General features: G+C 52.4%; 1 protein-coding gene across 6 annotated transcripts in view; it reads right to left on the bottom strand.

The window, feature by feature from the left end:
- CDH23 (cadherin related 23) overlaps positions 1-22,312 on the bottom strand; it is a 438,655-nt gene that overhangs the window by 17,541 nt on the left and 398,802 nt on the right. For 5 of the 6 annotated variants that reach the window (XM_047759776.1, XM_047759778.1, XM_047759772.1 and 2 more), the window contains 10 exons: positions 18,434-18,655; positions 18,013-18,132; positions 17,171-17,351; positions 12,113-12,246; positions 11,108-11,317; positions 10,447-10,554; positions 8,919-9,021; positions 7,431-7,556; positions 6,495-6,698; positions 3,652-4,110 (listed from right to left, as the gene is read on the bottom strand). In XM_047759776.1, the coding sequence (XP_047615732.1) occupies positions 3,652-4,110; positions 6,495-6,698; positions 7,431-7,556; positions 8,919-9,021; positions 10,447-10,554; positions 11,108-11,317; positions 12,113-12,246; positions 17,171-17,351; positions 18,013-18,132; positions 18,434-18,655 (1,867 nt within the window). Of the gene's footprint in view, positions 1,519-3,651; positions 4,111-6,494; positions 6,699-7,430; positions 7,557-8,918; positions 9,022-10,446; positions 10,555-11,107; positions 11,318-12,112; positions 12,247-17,170; positions 17,352-18,012; positions 18,133-18,433; positions 18,656-22,312 lie in introns of all 6 variants that reach the window. The other variant, XM_047759777.1, reaches the window with a different exon arrangement.

The raw sequence follows: 22,312 nt of genomic DNA, 5'->3' as shown, positions 1-22,312 counted from the left end.
ATCAGGTCAGGTTCAGCCCAAGGGGAACTCCCTAAAATCTGGACCTCCCAGGGGTGCTCTTGGCCAAGCCTCCCAATCCCCACCAACGATAACCGTCCCCAGTGGACCTGGATCTTGCTACTTTCTTCTTTGGCTGAGATGAGACCACAGCCACCTGCAAGCAGGGGGTGCATCACTCTGCCCCTCATGCACTGCTTACTAGCTGGGCAATTACTGAACCTCTCTGCACCCCTGTTTCCTCATTTGTATGATGAGGATACTTGCAGTACCACATAGGGCTATTTTGAGGATTACAACAATGAAATGAATTTATATTTGTAAAGGGCTTAGAACAGTGCTTGGCACAAAGTGCACGTTTAAAAAATGTTTCCATTCTGCAACAACATGAGGATACTGAACCACTGCACTTACACTTCAAAATGGTTATGATGGTAAATTTTATGTTATGTGCATTTTATCACAACGTTAAAAATGCTTGTATTCTAAGGGGAGCACGCATAAAGGAAGGTCAAAGCAGCTTAAGAGCCTCAAGGGGGTTCCTTGGAGGGGACAGTGGTGGCACAGCCTGGGTGGTCAGGTCCACCCCTTTGATTATGTGGGGCATGGCACGGCTGACTGGGAAAGAGCACTCTCCTGTGGCAGTGTTAGCAAGGAGGTGTTTCCTTCTCTCCTACCTATTGCCTCCCCAGCCCCTGCCTGCTTCCCAGTCACAGAAGAGCCCTGCAGAGGCTTGGGCTTGAACTGGACAGACTGAGCTTTGCCAATCTCAGGGCCAGCTCTGTTGGGATCCTTCTTCTTTCTGTCTGTTTGAGGACCTAGCGGCTCTTTCTTTCATTTGTCTCGTCCTAGGGTGAAACCTCCTCTCTTTCTCTGTTCCCAGCTCCCTCTCGGGCACTGGGGTATCCAGGATTCCCTTCCCCCTTGGCAGATCCCCCTGCAGGGCTTCTGTCCTCCTCGGGTCCCCAGCCATGGGTCAGTCACTTACCCTGGGCTGCTGCCTCCTCCTCCTCCTCCTCTTCCTACTCTCGCTCCCTGTCCCCGAGGCTGGGGAGCGAGGATGGGGAGAGGGTGGCTGCATTCAGTCTGCAAAGGCTGGGCCACAGCCTTGGCCTGGGCCCCACGGGATGGAAAGGGTGGTGGGGGTGCAGTGGGTATGGAGGTAGGCGATGGGGTGAAGCAGAGAAGAGATGAGGTGGGAAGTGACAGAGAAACAGAGCTCAAACCTGCGGGCCTGCCAGCCGTGAGGAAAAGAGAAGAGGGTTAACATCAGTTAGTTCAGGGTGCAGAGGAGATGGAGCCGAGTAGGGCACAGGGGACGGAAGGGCTGAGAGCTGACCCGGCGGGCAGTGTGGGAGGGACAGGGTGGATAGGAAGAGGCAAGGGGCAGGAAGCCAGGGAAGCAAGAGGGAGCCCAGTTGGAAAGGAGCACTCAGGGGGCTGAGGCTCTGGCAAGAAGAAAGGAAAGAGAAGGTGAGCGAGAGAGGTGGGATAGCATGAGGAAGAGGGGCAGAGAAGACACTGGAAAGAAAAATAGAAAGAAGAGAGTCAGTTAGAGGGAGGGAGAACAGAAAAAAGTGATCGAGGCAACAATATGGCATAAAGTTGGGCAGGGGCTCAGAGCAGCTCTCCACGGTCCTGGGAAACCACTAGAGGGGGGATTTTGCCAATGTGACACATGACTCAGCTATCTAATTCCTCCCAGTGGCTCAAGGTTTTCCTGTCTTCTTTTTTCCTTTGGGCCTCAGAGGCATATTGAGGTAATCACAATCTTTGGTTCCCTGCATGCTACGGTCACTGGCACTGTTCTTGTTTTATGTATGTATCTACTCCCTTTTATTATCATTCTCCTCTCCTCTTCCCTTCTCTCCCCTGGGCAATCACTGTAATGTATGAAAGTCTTTTCTTTTCTTTCTACAGCTGCACCTGCAGCATACGGAAGTTCCTGGGCTAGGGGTTGAATTGGAGCCTACACCACAGCCACAGCAACACAGGATCTGAGTCGCATCTGCAACCTACACCACGACTTGTGGCAATACCAGATCCTTAACCCACTGAGCAAGGCCAGGGATGGCACCCACATCCTCATGGATACCGTGTTGGGTTCTTAACTGACTGAGCCACAATGGGAATTCCTAAAGTATATTTCTTATTTGAACGTGTTCCTGAAAACCATGTATTGTTTTTGAGCTATGTATTTTACATGTACGCAATGGGACTGTGGTATATGTAACCCATTCTATTTCTTATTCTTTTCAGTAAGTACTTGTTTTTAAGGTCCCCCCAATGTTTCTCTGAGTCTAATCTATTGCTTCTAACAGCTGTCTGGTAGCCCATGGTAGGTAACCATCAGATTTTATTCTTTAATCTCCAAGGGATGGAAACCTTGCCTCCAAGCTCCTGTCACCAATAATATGGCAGTGAACATCCTCATCTGGTCCCATTATCCACCTGAGAATTTCCTTGGAATATATACCCAGGAGCAGAATTGTGGGTCATGGGGTATGAATGTACTTTGTTCTGAATTGCTATCTAGATATTGGAAATAGCCAAAATTCTTATGTACTGTATGAAGGTTCTGATGTCCCAACATTGTCACCAGTGCCCGATATTGTCCAGCATTCTAATATATGCTAATCATATACAGAAAACCAACATCTCATTGTAGTTTTACTATGCATTTCTTTGAATAACAATGATGTTTAGGAGTTCCCATCGTGGCTCAGTGGAAACGAATCTGACTAGTACCCATGAGGACGCAGGTTTGATCCCTGGCCTCGCTCAATGGATTAAGGATCTAGCGTTGCCATGAGCTGTGGTGTAGGTCACAGAAGCAGCTCGGATCTGGCGTTGCTGTGGCTGTGGTGTAGGCTGGCAGCTGCAGCTCTGATTCAGCCCCTAGCCTGGAAACCTCCATATGCTGGTGTGGCCCTAAAACAAACAAACAATGATGTTTAGTATTTTGTCATAGCCATGCTAGTTTTTCTGCTACTCCTCTGGACCTTCCAAGAAGTACACCGGTATAGGTTCCATGTCCAAGAAGCAAAGCCACTGAACTTTTGGAAAAATACAAAAAAAAAAAAATCGAACTTCAATAAGCTGCATAAATTGTTAAAGAGAAATCACGGTTCCCTTTGTTTTGTGACAATGTAAGCAAATCATTAAGAGTACACACACACATATACATATATGATATGGAAATATATGTATATAAAAAACACACATAAAATCTGCAATTTAAATGGCCCAGATACATATGAAGAAAGCATTCAATCCCCCAGTTATTAAAGAAATGCATATTAAAACAAGGTGCCATTTTCCTATAAAATTACAAACATGAAAACTGTGTAATATTTAATGCTGGCATGAGTGTGGTGAGATGGGAAATCTCAACAATACTGTAGTGCAAAAGAATCAGAGGGGGAGCTGGTCAAGGGAGAAGAGAAGGGAGAGAAGGAAGGAGCCAGGGGAGAGATGGCACAGAGAGGGAAGGATGTAGTGTCAGTAGGGGGGCTAAGAGAGGAGGAAGGAGCAGCTGCGGGAAAGGGAGGAGCAGAGCAAGAGGACAGAAGGGAGGCAAAGGGAGAAAGCAGAGAACCAGGAGCAGGGAGCGGGGAGTCAGGAGGTTGGCTGGAGGCGGGCAGGCCCTCATACCTGTGTTGATATTCACAGCGAAGGCGTCTTCCTGGTCGGGCACCAGACAGTCAGTGTCATCCTTGGCCACTATACCAATGATGTGGTACTCCAGCTTAGGGTTGAGGTCACGGTCAATGGCAGTGATGTTGGCAATGACAGTGCCTGGCTCGGCTGACTCCAGCACGCTCACTGTCTGGATGGGGTTGAGGAACTCGGGGCGGGAGTCATTGATGTCGTCGATAAGGACAGTGATGACGGCTGTGCCCGAGAGGGGGACAGTACCCCGGTCGGTGGCCACCACTGTCAGCCTATAGGATTCCTGCTCCTCCCTGTCGATGGTGGCATTGCTGACGCGGATGACCCCGGTGATGGGGTGGATGAGAAAGCGGTCCTGAGCCCCGGCTTCTATTCGGTAGATCAGCTCCCCATTGAGGCCGCTGTCCTCATCTGTGGCTGTGACCTGAAGGACTGAGAATCCTGTGGCGGGGGGGGGGGGGGGGGGGGGGCGGGGAATGGGGAGCAGCTGAGCGCAGTGGCCTCTTCTAAAAACATCACCCCAGGATACTTTTTTGGGTGGTTCACAAGGGCCACTTTCCACCATAGCCTTGCCAGCATCTATCTTTTTTGTTGTTAAACATATAAAGCATATTTTGTTTTAAAATTAATTAGTTAATTAATTAATTTCTGCTTTTGGGGGCTGCACCTGAAGCATAGGGAGGTTTCCAGGCTAGGGGTGGAACTGGAGCTACAGCTGCCAGCCTACACCACAGCCACCGCAACACCAGATCCAAGCTGCATCTGTGACCTACACCACAGCTCACAGCAATGCTGGATGGTTAACCCACTGAGCTGGGCCAGGGATCGAACCCACATCCTCATGGATACCAGTCAGGGTCATTTCAGCTGAGCCACAACAGGAATTCCTAATCTTTTATGTATTTTTCATGTTTGTAAGAGTCTAAATGATATTTAATAATTTAATGATTAGTTATATTTTCTATTCTGCAAAGTGTCGACTTTTGTCCTTTGCCCATTTTTCTGTCAATTTATACAAATTATGTAATTATGATAACTTGCGACAAATATCTTTTTTTTCAGTTTGTTGTTTGCCTTTTGATTTTGGTTGTAATTATCTGATGTAAAGAGGCTTAAATTAATATTCAAATTTAATATTTTTCCTTTCTAAAGTTCTCCCGTTTTGGAGTTCCCGTTGTGGCTCAGTGGTAACGAATTTGACTAGTATCTATGAGGATACGGGTTCGATCCCTGGCCCTGCTCAGTGGGGTGAGCATCTGGTGTTGCCGTGAGCTGTAGTGTAGGTTGCAGACATGGTTCAGATCCCACATTGCTGTGCCTCTGGTGTAGGACAGCAGCCGTAGCTCCAATCTGACCCCTAGCCTGGGAACCTCCATATGCTGTGGATGAGGCCCTAAAAAAAAAAAAAAAAAAAGTTCTTCTGTTTCTTATACGCTTAGAACTTTTTTTTTCTTTTTTGCCTCACCCGTGACGTGAGGAAGTTTCTGGGCCACAGCATGACAACATCAAGTCCTTAACCACTAGGCTATCAGGAAACTCCAGAACCTTCTTATCCTGAAATCAGATAACTATTCACCTAAAGCATCTTCTTTTATTTTTTAATGTTTCTGTTCTTATATCTTTTCTTTAGAATGTCTTTGGATTTCATTTTGGGGTCTGATATGGGGTGAGGATCTACACTAAATATGAACAAAAAGTTGTTTTGCACACTAAACAATCAGTTTTCACAATTGTTTATGTGATTATGTGACAAACTGTTTCTTTTGTCACATAATAGTACATGCTTTAATAGTATTTCTGGGCTGCTTTGTCCCAGAGTCTTATGTTCATTCATGGGTTTTTATTTATGTATTTTTATTTATTTATTTAGCTTTTTAGGGCTGTGCCTGTGGCACATGGAAGTTCCTAGGCCAGGGGGCGAATCGGAGCCACGGCTGCTGGCCTACACCGCAGCCACAGCAACGTGGAATTTGAGCTGCGTCTGTGACCTATACCACAGCTGAAGGCAAAATGCCGGATCCCCAGGCAGGGGATTGAACAAGGCCAGGGATCAAGCCTGCAACCTCATGAATCCTAGTTGGGTTCGTTAACCACTGAGCCATGAAGGGAACTCCCCATGTGTGTTTTTAAATGCTATAGTTTGGTAATAATGTTAATATCTGGTAAGACAAATCTTGCTTTATTATACTTATTTTTCAAAATATTCTTACTATTCCAGATGACTTTAGAACCAAATTCATCCCCCAAAGCATATTTGATTTTGATGGGAATCACATTAATCCTATTTTGACTTTAAGACAGTCAATCTTTTCATCCAGGAACATGGATAGAACATATCTTAAGGAATTCCTGTTGTGGCACAGTGGAAATGAATCCGACTAGTATCCATGAGGATGAGGGTTCAATCCTTGGCCTCGCTCAGTGGGTGGGAGATCTGGCGTTGCTGTGAGCTGTGGTGTAGGTTGCAGAGAGATTCAGATCCCGAGTTGCTGTGGCTGTGGTGTAGGACAGCAGCTGTAGCTCCAATTAGACACCTAGCTTGAGAACCTCCATATGCCATGTATGCCATGTGTCTGCCCTCCCCCCCCCAAAGAACATATCTTAATAATTTCATTTTGCAGACAAGACATCGTAGATCCAAGAAGGGAAGTGAGGGAGCCTCTGGGTCTCCTGATTCCCTCTCCAATGTCCTCTCCGCCCACTGGCTGCTCATCCTTCTGCCCACTGGAAGGGAATTCTCCCTCCAACCTGTGAGGCTCCAATCCCCACGGACCATTGGCCAGTTCCTGCCTGGGGGCCGAGGCCTGGGGCCTGCCCCTGCATACCTGGTGGGCAGTTCTCCAGCAGGTGGACAGTGAGGGCAGCAGGGCTAAAGGTGGGCCAGTTGTCATTGTCGTCCAGGATGGTGACGAGCAGGTCGGCTGTGCCGTTGAGCAGCCCAATGTCCTCAGCCAGCAGCAGCAGCTCCAGGACGGGGGGTGAGAAGGCCTCCCGGTCAATGATGACACCTGACCTCACTGTCACCACGCCTGGCACCCAACATCACCAGCCGGGGAGATGCAAAGGAAAAGGGATGCAGTGGGGAGACAGGGTAAGAGCCAACCAGGAGGGGACAGAGAAAGACAAAGCAGGATGGGGAAAGAGATGAAAAAGGGGCAGAGAAAGCAACATGACTTTCTGCACCAAAGGCTCAACAACCAGTGTTTAGGGAGGTCACCTAGGTGCCACTGTGCCATGACTGTCCCCTCCCCAGGTACTCTCTGCAGTTCTCCAGAATCCCACCTGCAATGAGTGACCCGAGTTGGAGGACTGATCCACTCTGTTGAGAGAGGTGTTAGTATATCCCTTCTCGTCACCTGTCACCACATCGGCCAGGCCCAGATTGATATAATATGGTCTCTGGGGAACTTTGGGACTAGTCTGAGGACAGACCATTGGCTTCTTCTGGCAGACTAGGGGCCTGATCCGCTGGGCTGGGCAAGGGGAGATGGAGGGAGTGGGTTCGCAGGGGTCACTGCCAAGGCTAGGAGTTTATGCGTTAGCCTGTCCCTTCTGCGGTCCCCAAGCCTCTTCCTGGTTCTTCCCACCTGGCCCCTGGGTGGTCTAATTCAGCTGTAAGATGGGGGCTGTGGGGAATGGGGCCTTCCTGGAAAGCCTGCATCCAGCCCAAAGGAGGCCCTAGATCGAGCAGTGGGGTCACTCCCACCCTTGCAGGAACTCGGAGCCAGGAGAGGAGTGCTGGGCTGGCACAGAGGCCTCACCGGTGCTGTTGTCGATGTCAAAGAGCCGGCTCTGGGCCCCCAGCAGCTGGTAGGTCACCACGGCGTAGACATCCAGGTCCGCATCCAGGGCCAGGATGGGCCCATTGAGCACTGTCAGGGGGGTCCCTGGGCCAGGGAGAGAGGGGTCACAGCAGGGCCAACCCAGTCCCCCGCCCGCCCCCTCCCCGACCCCGTCCCGGTGAGCCATGGCTGACGATGGATGAGAGGGAGGGAGGGAGGTGAGGTGGACGGGGTGGGGAGACCCTGGGCCGGGCTGCGGCAGCCTTGGCAGACTGACGCAGATGCCTGGGGAGCGGCCTCAAAGCCCTGCTGGGGAGAAAACACAACAGTGGTGAGCAAGCCCCTCTGGCCCTCCTGGAGCACGCCTGCCTTCCCAGCAGCCTTTGAGGCTGGCCGCTCCGCGGGAGGGTCTGGGGGCTCCCTGATGTTCCCCTCCCTGAGTGTGGCCCTGTCTAGGTATGCATACCCAGCCCAGTGTGTCTACACCTGCGTGTATACAACGCTCTAACAGCTGTCTGACCAAACATGGCTAGGAACCCATGTGTGTGTGTGCACTCAGTGTTCACACGGCTAGAACAGCATCATAACTCAATAGCAATCGCAGGCCTGGGAGCCCCCTGGTTGTGCATTCGTCTGCCTCTGCAGGTGGCCATATCTGCACATGGAGTGCATCACGCGGGCACCCTTGCGCCTTTGAGTGTCTGTGCACACGTGTAAGCCCACACATATACCTTACATGCACTGGCATGTGTGAGAGCGTATACACGGGCAGGTTTAAGGTTCAAATGCCTGCAGGGAAGACGCCCAGCCAGAGACAAGGAATATCTCAGCTCAGTGCCTTCTGACTTAGATTCCAAGCTGCAGGGGCTAGGGAGGCTGGAGGAGGAGTGAGGGGACTCCCTCTGGGGAGACATTAGAGGGAGAGTCTGTCCTTTTGAAGGAAGGGGAGGCTGGTCAGTGCATGTGTGTGTGGGGAAAGGGCCATATCGACCTATGAAGGGCCCCCTGGCCCCTTACCTCTGATGACACATGCTTCCTGAGCTTTCAGAAGCCTCAGGATGCTCTATGCTCTTGGAGTGGAAGGAGCAGGGAGGGGTAGACTTATTCACCTCCTGGGGAGACCTTACATCTTAAATGCCCCTTCTGGTGGTGGTGAGGAGAGCAGTGGGGCTGTTCTCAGATAACCTTGGGGACCAATGACCACTTCCAACCAGACCTGTGGCTTCTTTGGTGGCCCCTACGAGGCCTGGCAGCACTGGCCCACCAGCCCTTCAGGGCTATGCCCCATTCTCCCCCCAACACCCTCTGTACTTGCCAGGTCTATATTTAGCCATGTGATGAGGCTGCCCCCCCGCCCCCGCCAGGCCTCAGCTGAGCCCCCATCAGACACAAGGGAGGCCCTCGGGCAGCTGGGACGCAGGCGGTGCCTGGTGGCAGCAGGGCTTCCCAGGTGGGCCCAGCACCTACCAGCAGGAGAGTTCTCCATCACCTCCGCCTGGTAGGTGCTCTCAGTAAAGAGGGGGTGGTTGTCGTTCTCATCCGTGAGAAAGATCAGCAATAAGTCAAAATCCTGTGGGGGACACGATGGCAGAACAGGTCGTGGGCCATGTTTCAGCAAAGCACTGCAGTGGGAGGAGGACTGGGGTAGGGGTGGGGGTGTGGATCCAATCAGAGAGAGAGATTAAAAAAAGCCCACACCACAGGTCCCAAGACCTGGGTTTAGGACTCCACCGGGCTAGCAGCTCACAGGGTGGCCTTGGGCTAATCTTTTCCCCCATCTGGGCCTCAGTTTTCCAACCTGCCAAATGGAGACCTTAACTCCTTCCCAGAGGAGGTACAGAGCTCACAGGTGACCCATGTAAATGGTATTCAAACACATTCCATCTCATGATAAGGAAGGACTTCCGCCAGGAAGATGAGCCTTAGTTTCCATGCCCTCCAGAATTCATCTGAACTCTCACCCAGGGCTGCACGTCAGGCCTTGCACAAACCACAGTCACAGTCCCTATCTCTTGGAACCTTCCAGGGCCTGGGGTGCTTTTCCATTGCAGTGGGGGAGGAGAAGGCCCAGAGTCGGGGGTGGGGGTGGGGGGGTGACCAGTCAAAGCTGCATGGCAAGTTAGCAGCAGAGGGGGGATGGACCTCCAAGCTTCCTGATGCCTGCCATTCAAGGCTGCTGCTTTCCAGGATGACCCAGCCCCCCCCCCCCCCCGAAAGCACTGGACAGGAGGGGGAATGAGGGCAGGAGAGAAAAGGAGGAGGTAGGACGTGAGAGAAGGGAGGAAGCAGAGGAGCACGCCAGCAGCCCAGGGGGACCTCCAGTCTGAAGTCTCCTCCGCCTGTGCAGATGCAGAAGCCGAGGCCCAGTACAGGCTGAGCCATGCAACCAGTCAGAAGCAGAGCTGAGATGAGCCACACCCTAGGATTCTAGGCCAGGGCTCTGCCCTGGACTGCATGGTCTGGGGAGAGAGGGCTGCCCCCAACCCTGAAATGGACTGTTTGGTTTGCAATCCCCACTTCCTTTTACTAAAGAGAGCTGACTTTTTGGCTTTTGGGCAGATAGTCATCTCAAAATGCAATCCTTTCAGAATCCCAGATTCTATGTGCTTGTGAGCGTAGGTACCAACAGCTCCCCACCCCGACACCATTGGGCACACTTGTTGTGTGCTCCAGTATCAGTAGTTTGAGGAAAAAGATGATAGCTGGTATTAACTGAGTGTTTGCCATGTGTCAGGTACTGGGCTGAGGAGTTTACAGATACTGGCTCCTTCAAGTCCTCTCCATGACTTTGGGGTAGGCATGTCTTCCTTTTGCAGAAGAGAAAATAGAGGCTGGGAGACACTGACTTGCCAAGGCCACACACCCACTGACAAGTAGAAGTGGGATATGAACCCAGCACTTGCTCACTCCAAAGCCTGTGCATCTAACCTCTGGGCCATGCCACGTGGGGACATCCAGCCCCAGCCCTGCTCCCCACCCCGCCCTCCAGCCTCACCCTCCTGGCTATGCGCGGATTCTCCGGGTTGTCCTTCACGGAAATGGTCAGCTTGTACTCCGGGATCCGCTCACGGTCCAGGGGCCGGTTCACGGTGACGATCCCTGTCTGGGATGTAGAGGCTGGTGAGCCGAGCAGTGACTTGTCCCCCCACCTTGGGCTTTGGCCCACAGAGGCCCAAAGGCTCCGCCTGCAGGAGTGGTTGCGATGATCTCCCTGAATCATCAAAGAGATGGTCTAGAAGGCCAAAGCAGCTCAGCAGGTCTTGCCAGGACAAGGGTGACCCACCAATGCACAGGTCTTGCTGCTTTAAAGGGACGGTCCCTCTGAGGACCCCATGGTGTCAGCGGCCGGTAACACTCCAAGAGGTCGCCTCAGGACCTCTCCATGCATGTTGGTACAAACCAAGTGGTACTGAGGTGGTGCCCATCTCTGCATATGACAGACCTTGGAGCGACAAGGACGCCAGAGGTGGCTCACCTAGGCATTCAAGATTCCATGCTTCCCACAGAGCCCCTCAGGTCCCCACGGAGGGCAGAGACATGAGGAGGAAGTGGGACCAGTGGAAGCCTAGACAGCCAAGTACAAAAGCCCCTAGGGCTGGGGCCTCTTCTTTTAGAAAAAAATCCCGGGGCTTCCCTGGGGTGGGTCCCAGCCCTACCGTGGCATTGATGGAGAAGGCCCGTTCCCGGTTGCCGGAAGTGATGTTGAAGGTGAGGAGGGCATTGCACCCACTGTCAGCGTCACTGGCCAGGATATGAGCGACGAAGCTGGAGATGGGGCTGTTCTCACTGATGCTGATGTTCATGGGTAGGTTCAGCAGCACGGGGTCATTGTCATTGATGTCCAGCACCCGAATCCCCACCAGCATCTGGAGGAGGACGAGGTGGAGGAGGAGGATAAGGAGACAATGGGGCACAGGGGAGGCAGAGGACGAAGGAAAGGAAGAGAACGGGATGCTGGACACAGCGGTGGAGGACGAGGCAACAGGGGAGATGGAGCAGGAGAGCAAAGAGGTGGTGACTGAGGAAGGAAAGGTGCAGCTGGTCATGGAGAAGAGAGAGGATGACAAAGACATAATAGAAATGCCGAGACGGAGTTCCCATCGTGGCTCAGTGGTTAACGAATCCGACTAGGAACACTGAGGCTGTGAGTTTGATCCCTGGCCTTTCTCAGTAGGTTAAGGATCCAGTGTTGCATGAGCTGTGGTATGGGTTGCAGATGCAGTTCAGATCCCACATTGCTGTGGCTCTGGCGTAGGCCGGCGGCTTCAGCTCTGATTAGACCCCTAGCCTGGGAACCTCCATATGCCGTGGGAGTGGCCCAAGAAATGGCAAAAAGACAAAAAAAAAAAAAAAAAAAAAAAGAAAAAAGAAAAAGAAAAAAAGAGAAAAGGTGAGAGGATGACAATAAGGAGGAGAGGGAAGCAGAAAAGATAGAGGCAGAGGCAGGATGGAAATGAAGGAGTGACAGGTGCAGGGGCACTGCTGGCAGAGCAGGCTCCACAGGGAGCTCTGAGTGGCCGTGGCTGCCAGGCCCCAGGCCCAGCTGGCACTCGCAGGGCTGTTAGGGTCACTGAGGGCCTGAGGCTGCCCTGGGCATGAGGGTGGCCGTGTCTACAGGAGTCTGTATGGAGGGTGCAGTGGGATGGGCCCGGCAGACTCACCGTGGAGCTGAGCGGGGGCAGCCCCCTGTCCCGAGCACAGATGGTCAGGTTGTAGAAGGCAATGGTCTCCCGGTCCAGCTCCACGTCCTTCCGGACCCGCAGCACCCCCTCCACGGGAGAGATGACAAACTCCCCTGGGTGCCGCCCAGGAGAGGCTCGAGTTAGCTGTAATGGCCAAGAGCGGCCTCTCCCTGCTTCCTCTGCAGGACCTTATGTGCCAGGGTGAGGGACAGCCAGGGCATGGTCCCCAGTTTTAGATCCTCCTGGAACCAAGGCTTGGGAGGTATGGGACATAGGGAAACAGATAACCGCTAGGGGTGCAAGCAAGCAGGGGCCCACTCATGCCCAGATGGAGAGGCCAGGCCAGGGAACCACGCTGGGTATGACGGTTATTTTGAAAAAGTGCGGGGTCCCCTTCTGTACAAACACCATCTTCTTTCTCACCACTATTGATCAGAAATCAGTCAATGAAGATGTCACAAACTTTGTAATGTGTGATCTTTTCCAGACCCCACATCTTGTAAAATAGGATCTTGGGGATACTGGTGTTCCTTACCCCAAGGGAACATGGGGGGAGGTCAGAGTGGGAGGGACTGAGGACAGGGGAACCCCTAACTGCCTCCCATTCAGCCCTGGTACTGAGCCAGCTTGGTACTGAGCCAGCTGAAATTCAGCCAGGGTCCTTCTGGGCCTGTGGCCACCCCTTAACCTCTAGTTGTCCCTCATTTCCTTGCACAGAGGTTGCTGAGGACCCTCAGCTGGCCCTCTGGCTTCAATCCTTGTCTTGGCCCAGCTGAGGGGCCAGATGTCTGAGAGCATCTAGAGCAAGAACCTCTGATTCTTGGTCTCTGAACTGGAAGAGACCTCAGACACTATCTAGTATCCTTGGAAGAATGAAACGGGAAAGAAGGATGACGACTTGTTCAAACCCCCTACCACACTGGACTGGACTTGAACCCCCTACAGAGCCTGGACTCGAACCCAGAGCTCTGCATCTCAGCCCACTGCATCCATGGGACTTAGCGCTCGGAGATGATCAGAGTGCGAGGGGTAAGGACAGGGAGGGGGTGGAGGGGAAGAGCAGAGGGACAGGGCGCCAGGGGAGCTGGTGGGGGCCCAGTTGGAGAGGAGCACTCAGGACGGGCGAGGAAGGTGGGGAGAGGGTGAGAAAGAGGGGATCAGCCCGGTGTCCTCCCCCAGGAACTGGGACCAGGGAGACAGTTACTTCCTTCACTTTCTCTTTGGACACTTGGGGGAAAAAGGCTCAGAGTGGGGCACCGACTTGCTCACAGACACCCAGCATACAAAGGCGCGGCAAGGACAGAGGTCCAAGTTCCCCGACACTTTTCTCCCCCCTGTTCCTTCACCTCTTACCTCGCACCTCCCCACCCCCAGCCCCTAGGGCTCTGATTCACCAAAGCAGCCCCTCCGCAGCCCACCTGCAGCTGGGATTCCCCACCGGGCTCCAACCTGCTTAGAGTGGCGGAAGCTGCTTAAGGCAGGATTTCCTGAGCCTGATATGCCAAGGTCTCCAAAGAACTGGGGATTCCCTTTTGAGGGGTTTCCTGGCCCTGTCTCAGCCCCCGGCCATGTGCAAGCGGAGGGCCTGTTGCCATCTCTGCAAAGCCAGCCACCCCCATGAAGGAAGGGAAGAGGATCCGAAGGCTCAGGGGAGCAGGCTGAGGTGCTGGGGGTCAGGCCCAGGCTAGACCCCCGTGAGGTCAGCTCAGTGGGGGAGGTGGATAAGTCCAAGGCCCCCTCCCCCACTGCAAGGTACCCTCCTCAGCAGCTTGCCCCAGGGCCTGAACTCCCCACCACTCCATTCTGGGGACAGAGGCTTTCCATGCAGTCAGATCCAGGTCTGCATGCTGACTTTGCATGCCCTTGGGCATGTGACTGAATCTTGCCTTGATGTTCTCATCTGAAAAATGGGCTAATAAAGAGGTGCCATTGCAGGGTGGTGGGGCTGGTGCTGGGCAAGGCCCAGATGCCTTTATGTGTGTGCAGGACCCACGGTAGCCCTTGGTATCTTTAGGGGGATCCTGAAGGGGAGTCCAGGCAGACCTGTGAAGGAGCTGGGGGCTTCCAAAGAAGACGAGGATGTATGAAAGGGGTCCAAGGAGTGGACCTGACCAGAACGGGCAGCTGGAGGTTCCAAGAAGGCCGGGTGGGTGGAAGAAGACCAAGTGATATGGCTGCTTTCCCAGCTGTTCTTGGACTGCGTGTCATCTCTCAGCTTAGAGGGGCTGGTAAGACCCTTGTCAGCCCTGACATGCCCCCCCCACACACACACCAGCAGAAGCCCCCTCCAAGGTGGGAAGGTGACTGAAACCAGATGGCTTGGAGCACATCCCTTCACCCCCGGAGTCGCTAAACCCAGCCCTCCATGGAAAACAGCCCTGATTTACAGGGTCTGTCAATTTTTCAGGTTATCAACATGGTGTCAGTGAACCCAGATGTGAGAAGAGAGGTGGGGAGTGGATGTTGTGACCAATGTAAGTGGCTACAGGACACCCTGCCTGGCCTTTGCCACTCTGTTCTAGAGTAGGGGCAGTGCTTGGTGATCCCTAAGTTATCTTTGGGCTCTGAAGGTCTAGTCTTCCTTCCTGGGGGCCAGGAGCCCCAGGCTGGATCAGCTTGGGGAAATTCCTGGCCCCACTCACCTCTCCAGGGACCTGCCTCTCTGCCTGCTCCCAGGAGGCCCCAAGTTCCTAGGCTGGCCCTGATCACATGTGCATTTAACCTGGCAGGTTCTGCTCATGACTCCTAAGGCCCATGGCAGTGAGTGGTCTGCAGTTTCCCGGGCACAGGTGTGAGCCCTGCACCCTGGAGCCGGGTGCAGAGAGGGCTCTCTCCTGGGAGGGGGTTTGACTGCCCACTCAGCACCTACCTGTCAAGCAGGCTTTTACCTTCCTCCCAAATAGGAGCAGGACTCCCATGAAAGGACACAGCTGCTGTGTGTGTGACAACAGCAGAAGAGAAGGTCCCGTGTTCTGCTACTTGCAGAGCAGGAAGGCACAGGACTTTTGCAACACAAAAGGGTGACATGTCAGAACAGAGCAAGCCACCACGAGCTCTGGACAGCAGGGGCTCCAAGTCTGGCCCTGCAGAAGTGGGTTGTTTTTGGGAGTTCCCAGTATGGTGCAGTGGAAAAGGATCCAACTAGTATCCATGAGGACGCAGGTTCGATCCCTGGCCTCACTCAGTGGGTTAAGGACCCGGCATTGTTGTGAGCTGTGGTGTAGGCTGGCAGCTGTAGCTCCGGATTTGACCCCTAGCCTGGGAACTTCAATATGCTGCAGGTGCAGCCTTTAAAAAAAATTTAAAAAAGAAGTGGGTTTTTTTTTTTTTTTAGACTCCTAATTGCAAATTCATCCCAGGTTGTACATTCTATCCTTGGACCTCTCCTGTCAGTTGCCTCTGTGCGCTTGCTCATTTCATGCCTCTAAATATCTCTAGGGTGACTACTCCTGGGTTGTAGATCCAAGCCCTATCTGACATCTCAAACTTCACCTCACCTTTCCTCCTACTTTTCCTGCTCCTTCCACAGCCTTCCCATCTGCTAACACCACAGTTGCCCAGGACAAAACCTTGGGGTCATCCCTGGCTTTCCACATCCGATCAGTCGGCACATCTGCTGGCTCTGTCTTTGAAACACACCAGAGTTCTCACCATCTCCAGAGCCCTCTCCCTGGTCCCAGCTACAGCTGGTCCTGCCAGGTTTCCCTGCTCGTGTCTCTTAACCTCTACGACCTGTTCTGAGCTCAAGAACGGGAATGGTCCTGTTGAAATCTAAGTCAGGTCATGTCCCTCCTGCGCTCAACGCCTTCCTAGGGTTCCCACGTCACTTGAAGAAAATCCAAGTCCTCACAATGTCCTGGTCCAACGACACCTGGCCCTGCTCCCTCTCAGGTCTCATCTCTTCCTCCTCTTCCCCTTGCTTGGCTTCATGCCAACCACAGAGCCTTTTTCCCTCCTCTGTGAACATGTCCGTACACTCTGACCCCAGGGCCTTTGCACTTGCCCCTTCTTCTGTATGTCATGTTCTTCCCTGAATGTCCACACGACCCACTCCTCACCTCCTTCAGGTCTTCACTCAAATTTCACCTCCTTGCACATGTCTTCCTTGAGCACTCTTTCTAAAATTGCAGCCTTCACCCTGGCACTCTCCATCTCCTGGCTTTATATTTCTCTGTAGCACTTAGCTCCTCCCAACAGACTAAGTCATCTGCTTAATGAGTTATGTTCATCGTCTATACCTTCCAGATGGAACATACATTCCATAAGGGCAGGCGTATGTGTCTGTTTTATACCATTCTGTACCCTTGGCATCTGGAATATGATTAGCAAATACGCTTGATAAATATTTATTGAGTGATCAATTAAAAAGGTTTGGATTTCCAGATTTTCTTTTAAAAATGCCAAGTCTTCTCTCTGGGCCTGCATTTCAACCTGACCACAATTGGCAGGAACGGAGCTGCAGCTGCCACAGCTCCCACTACTCCCTCCTGTCTTGCTCAGACTCCCATGCTCCTGGCATGGACAGTCAGCCTTGAGTTTGGGATTCCTACTCTATGAAAATGCGTAAAAACTATCTTGAGAAATTTCTCTGGCCAGGCAGACCCTGCTCTTCAACTGGGAATAGCCAAGGTAGCTGTGCAGATGATTAAGGGGTGATGCTGAGATGTGTGGAGAAACGGGGACTCCTTGCATGTGTGCATCGGGCAGGGGGGTGGCGTTCCTGAAGGTCTGGAGCAAGGATGCTCGTCTTTCCCTTCCCTGGAGTCTTTGCTCGGGGCATGACACAGGTGTTTTTTATCAGATTCTCAAAAGAGGTTACCAGCCTCTGCGCCCACATTCAGAGTATTTTCATCATACTCCCGGGAGAAGGTTATTTCCATCATCTTACTGATGGCAAAACAGGCCTGGAAGGGGCCAGATCACACAATGTGGGGCTAACCACTTCAAGACCGCCTTTCTCATCCTGCTCCTGAGGGGGGCGGGGGAGAAGCTCTCTGGGTCATGCCACCCCCACTGCCCAGCTCAGACTCCACTCACCCAGAGGGTCTCCATCCACGATGCTGTACTCCACCTGCCCATTGGGGCCTGAGTCCCGGTCGTGGGCCAGGAAGGTCCACACTCTCGGTCCTGGCTGGCCCTCGGTGACATCGAATGGTCCCTCGTAGTCTCGGGGGAAGGTGGGTACGTTGTCATTGATGTCATTCATGTTCACAAGCACCTGAGATGGTTGGCAAGCTTAGCCACGACTGTACCCCAGCCAGGCCTGTTCATTTGTAAACTGGGCCTGACAATTCGGCCTTGTGGGCTAATGCAAGGAATCAAACTGGATAATGGATGCGAGAGGGTCTTTTAAGCCATGCAAGTGGATAAGTTACTGTTATTGTGTAAGTCTCTTTATGGGCTAAATAATATTATTAATAGCAATGCCATGAAGTTCTATTTATTGCTGTACCACAGTCATTTTACCTGGTCTCATTTGCTCCTCCCACACCCTGCAACAGTTTTTATCAGCCCCCTTTCACAGAGGAGGAAAGTGAAGCTCAGAGAAGTTAAGTGACTTGCCCAGAGTCACACAGCTAAGGAGGTGATGATCAGGGACATGAATCTCTGTTGGTTTGACCAGAGTTTGTGCTCTTTGCATGAAAAGAAGGAAGGCAAGTTGCATGATCCATCTGATAGCTGCAGCCACACAGAGAGGTTCAGTAACTGCCTCAAAGTCACACAGTGAGTTTGGGTGAGTTACTGAGACCATGACAGGGCTCCTGGATTTAGGTGTTCTTCCTGGACCATCTTTTCCTATCCCGCTTCCCCACCTGAGTTTTCTTTGATCTGTCCTGCCCCGCCCCCACATTGGGGCTGTGGCCCACCCATCCGCCTACCGTGGTGGTGGAGGTGAGGCGATGGGACAAGACGGGGCACTGGTCCGTGGCAGTGACGAGCAGGGTATAGCGGCCATGGCTGATCTCATAGTCCAGCTCCTTGACAGCACGGATGACGCCCTGCAGGATACGTAGAGGGGCCAAGGGTGGATCAATGGGTAGTGGGTCTGAGGCACCCTCTGACCACACCCCCCTCCAACCAGGAGGTAGGCCCTGACATCCTGGCCATGATAGGACGCCCCCGTTGTCCTCTAAACCAGGCCCCATCCAACCTCCTTTTCATCCTGCCGCACTGGCTGTCCCCCTAGTTTCCTCTTGGACCCATCTTTGCTCTGCCCCCACCCACATGATGTCACTGAGCTCCCCTCCAGTCCCTTTGGCCAGCTGACCCTCCTCCTGGACCCTGCCACCAGCTGCTGACCGTATGCCTGTTGATACGAAAGGTGTTGATGATGTTGCCTGCAACGATGGCATAGGTAACTGTGCCGTTAGGTCCCTCGTCCAGGTCTAGTGCCTGGATGGTGATGAGGCTGGCATTGATTGTGGCTGGGCCCTCATCCAGTAGGATCTCATAGTGGGGCTGCTGGAACATGGGTGCGTTATCGTTCTCGTCCACGATGGTCACGTACACATGGGTGGTGGCCTATGGAAAAGAGCATAATCAGCTTCCTTGGACAGTTGGCTAGAGGGTTTGAGGTAGAGCCAGCTGGAGGTATATGTAGGCTAAACTTAGTGTGATCCAACAGGGTGAAAAAAATGGGGAGAAGGATGAGAGCAAGGGAAGCCACAGGCTGATAATCACAGAAGCTCCATCAGAAGCCAAGCTAGGTAACTGCTTAGGTCCAAGATGGCACTTGCACCACCACTTCTGTTCATTCCCATGGTAGACATCACTAATCAATCATAGCACCACTGAGGCCAGCTGCAACTTCAAGATCCCTCTCAGCACACTGGTCTAATGATTAAAATTAGCATATGGGATGAACCCCAGTACATATCTTTGACTGGACCAAGGTATTACTGACCCTGGGCCTCCTTCCAGATCACAAAAGGCAAGAATGTGATGTACTCAGTCCACAATCTAAGCTCCACCCATTGCACAGGTAAATGGAAGAAATACCTATTTTCAGCATTTTTGAGAGGAAGGACATTGGGTTAGTGGCAAATGCATGGGCAGAATTTGTTGAGTTACAAAAGTAAAGCTCACAGCACATGACTTCACTGTGAGGACACTTTGAGCCTATGCTCTTCTGTGATTGGCCATTTTTGGCTGATTCTTGGTCCAATCAGGTAATATCTAGCCAATCAGAACTTAGCAAACAGTACTCAAGAACCAGTGAGAAATGGAGGAGAGGGAGTGGGGGCATTTCTCCCACACTATCTCCTTTCCTTGCTTTACTTCTGCCAGTGGATATGTTTTTCCTGCTGGGTGGCCCCTCTTTCATGGCTCTGGCCCTCACTGGGCTCTAGTCATTGCACCACTTCTTCTTGTCCTGCTGCATCCATGGGTATTAATGACTTCCTGCGATTTTTAGTCTACAGGTGCTTCACCAGCCCTCTGTAAACAGTCCCTCCATTAAACTCTTCAGTTGAGTTCTCAGTGTGCCATCTGTTTCCTGCCAGGACCTTGACTCATGTAAATTATAATTAGTGACCAATACAAAATAATAAGGTTATAACAACTTTGAAGACATCTGGGTAGAGACAATGTGACCAGGTCATTGCTAAGGGCAGGGAACAGAAAGCAGGTGGTGCAACAAGCTGGACACAAACAACTTGTGGGCACCTTTTCCTTGGGTCTGGCTGGCTCTGGAACCACCTGTGGAAGAATGGACAGGACACCTGAACCCAAGAAGACCATCACTGCCCCTGAGGAGGCCATGAGTCCCCTGAGCTGCAGCTCTGGATCTTGGGAGGAGGGGCATACTAGGTGGGTTGTTGAAACTGTTTCCAAAGCAGGCAGGGTTGGCAGCCTTGAGATGAGGCTCTGTGATCTTGGGCATGTCACAGCTCCCCCCTGTACCTTTTCTATCTATTAAAAAGGACCTGACTTGTTCTTCAACATCTTTTTTTTTAGGGCCACACCCATGGCATATAGAGGTTCCCAGGCTAGGGATCGAATCGGAGCTACAGCTGCTGGCCTACACCACAACCACAGCAACGAGGGATCCGAGCCGTATCTGCGACCTACACCACAGCTCAGGGCTATGCCGGATCCTTAACCCACTGAGCGAGGCCAGGGATCAAACCCGCAGCCTCATGGTTCCTAGTCAGATTCGTTTCTGCTGTGCCACGATGGGAACTCCTTAACATCCCTTTGGCTCAGACATTCTGAGTACCTGGTCTGCCATCATCAGTCTAAATCCCTCCATCAGGGAGGTATTCCTTTGGGCCTTAGAGTCCTTATGAATCTTTTAAAATAATAATCACATAGAGAGGGAAACTGCATTATTTTAACATTTCTCAAACTGTCCCACTGGAGTGGAGAGGGAAGTTGCACTGAGTCAGAGAACAGCCTCAAGCATTTGTCTTGAGAACGAGATATCTTTGAAATCTCTCAGATTATCTTTGAAAGCTCATATACATTTCACCATCTTCTCCATAATATATATGCATTAGTTTTCATTTAAAAACGGTGGTAGTAGCCCCAAATATTTGAGTAGAGATGACTGCCAAGGAAGGCCACTGCATTCTTGTGCTCTGCACAGTCCTAGATGCAGTTGTCAGCACTCACCACCTGCAAGAAGCCCAGCATCGCCTCCTCCTGGGGCCCCCTTCTACCAGCAGGAGCACATGAGTGCCGCCCTAGAGAAAGGGGCTGAATTCCAGCCTCACCAACCAGGGTGGTGCTGACACCTCCTCCTTCCCAGACTCCTGGCAGTGGGTCTAACCATCGTGCAGGCTGCAGGTCTGGGAGTGCAGGGTTCTAATAGAACTGCCCCCACGGAGTCCCTTCTCTCTGAGGCCAGGTCTGACGTCCTCTGGCCTCTGGAGTGAGGAGGAAGCTGGTGCCCCCAAGGCCTGCTCAGCTGAGCCCCTCCTGCCTTGGCATTAGAGAAATGGTGCTTGAGGTTTCTGGACCATGTCCACACCTTGGGCAATGCCTCGGTGTCTCACCCTGATGCAAGCTCTGGGAGGCTCAGTGGGAGGCAGCGCGGTGGGGAGGAAGGAAGTGGGAGTTGGGGGGTCAATGTGGGCCCGGCTCAGGTGTTCTCGCCCTCTAGGGAAGGGGCTGGCAGGGTAGTTGCTCCCCTCAATCTAACCCTAGGCTCTCCGCACCCACTTTTTAGGCCCTGGGGCAGAGGGCGTCTGGTTTCAAGGATGTGATGAGGGGAGGAAGAGCAGTTGCTCCAGGGTCTCATCCTCTGCCAGAGGATGGCCGGGGTGGGAAGAGGGCTCCGTACCCACTTGCTTTCAGTTGGCTTTGCATCTTCCCTGGGTGGTGGTAGAACTCACACTCTGCCAGCAGGAAGGGCACCCTGGGCTATCTCCCAAAGCAGGAGTCACAAGATCAGGATCATGACTAAGGACCTGGGTTATATCCTGGAAATCTCCGGGGCTCCCATCCCAGGAGGATTCCCTGGCCCCAGAGGGACTGGGGCTGTGCAAGTTCGTCTAGTGATAGTTTGATACCCACCCTCCCTCTGTTGAAGACTTTCCCGTCTTGGGAGTGAGGGCTGGGAGCTCTCAGAGAACCTCTGACTTGAGTCAGTCCATCCGTGGGGCACCCAGAATTCTTGGCTCCCTTTGAGTCTCACTACCCTGATTCCTGACCCACAAGGACTCTGGCTATACTTTTCCCTTCAGCCTGGCTGTTTCCTGTGAGATCAAGATCCCTAATGGGTCAGCGAAGCCCTTGTAAGTGTCACCCAGGCTGGAGTAAACTGTGTCTAGTGGCTGTGCCCTACCTCTCCCCAGATCTCTGGCCCTAGCCATTGTTACCCCACCCCTTCTATTTGGGAAATCACTTATTCACTTACTCATCAATTTGGCCTATCAGATAAGAGTGTATTGGGAGTTCCCGTTGTGGCTCAGTGCTAAGAAATCCGACTAGTATCCATGAAGATGTGGGTTTGATCCCTGGCGTCGCTCAGTGGGTTAAGGATCCAGTGCTGCCATGAGCTGTGGTGTAGGTTGTAGACATGGCTAGGATCTGGTGTTGCTGTGACTGTGGCGTAGGCTGGCAGCTGTGGCTGAGATTTGACCCCTAGCCTGGGAACTTCCATATGCTGTGGGTGTGGCCCTAAAAAGCCAAAAAATAAAAATAAAATAAAATAATTAAAAAGAAGAGTGTATTAAA

The sequence above is a fragment of the Phacochoerus africanus genome, chromosome 15 (genome assembly GCF_016906955.1).
Source record: "Phacochoerus africanus isolate WHEZ1 chromosome 15, ROS_Pafr_v1, whole genome shotgun sequence".
In the NCBI taxonomy this organism is placed as follows: domain Eukaryota; kingdom Metazoa; phylum Chordata; class Mammalia; order Artiodactyla; family Suidae; genus Phacochoerus; species Phacochoerus africanus.
This window is presented reverse-complemented; position numbering and strand designations above follow the sequence as displayed.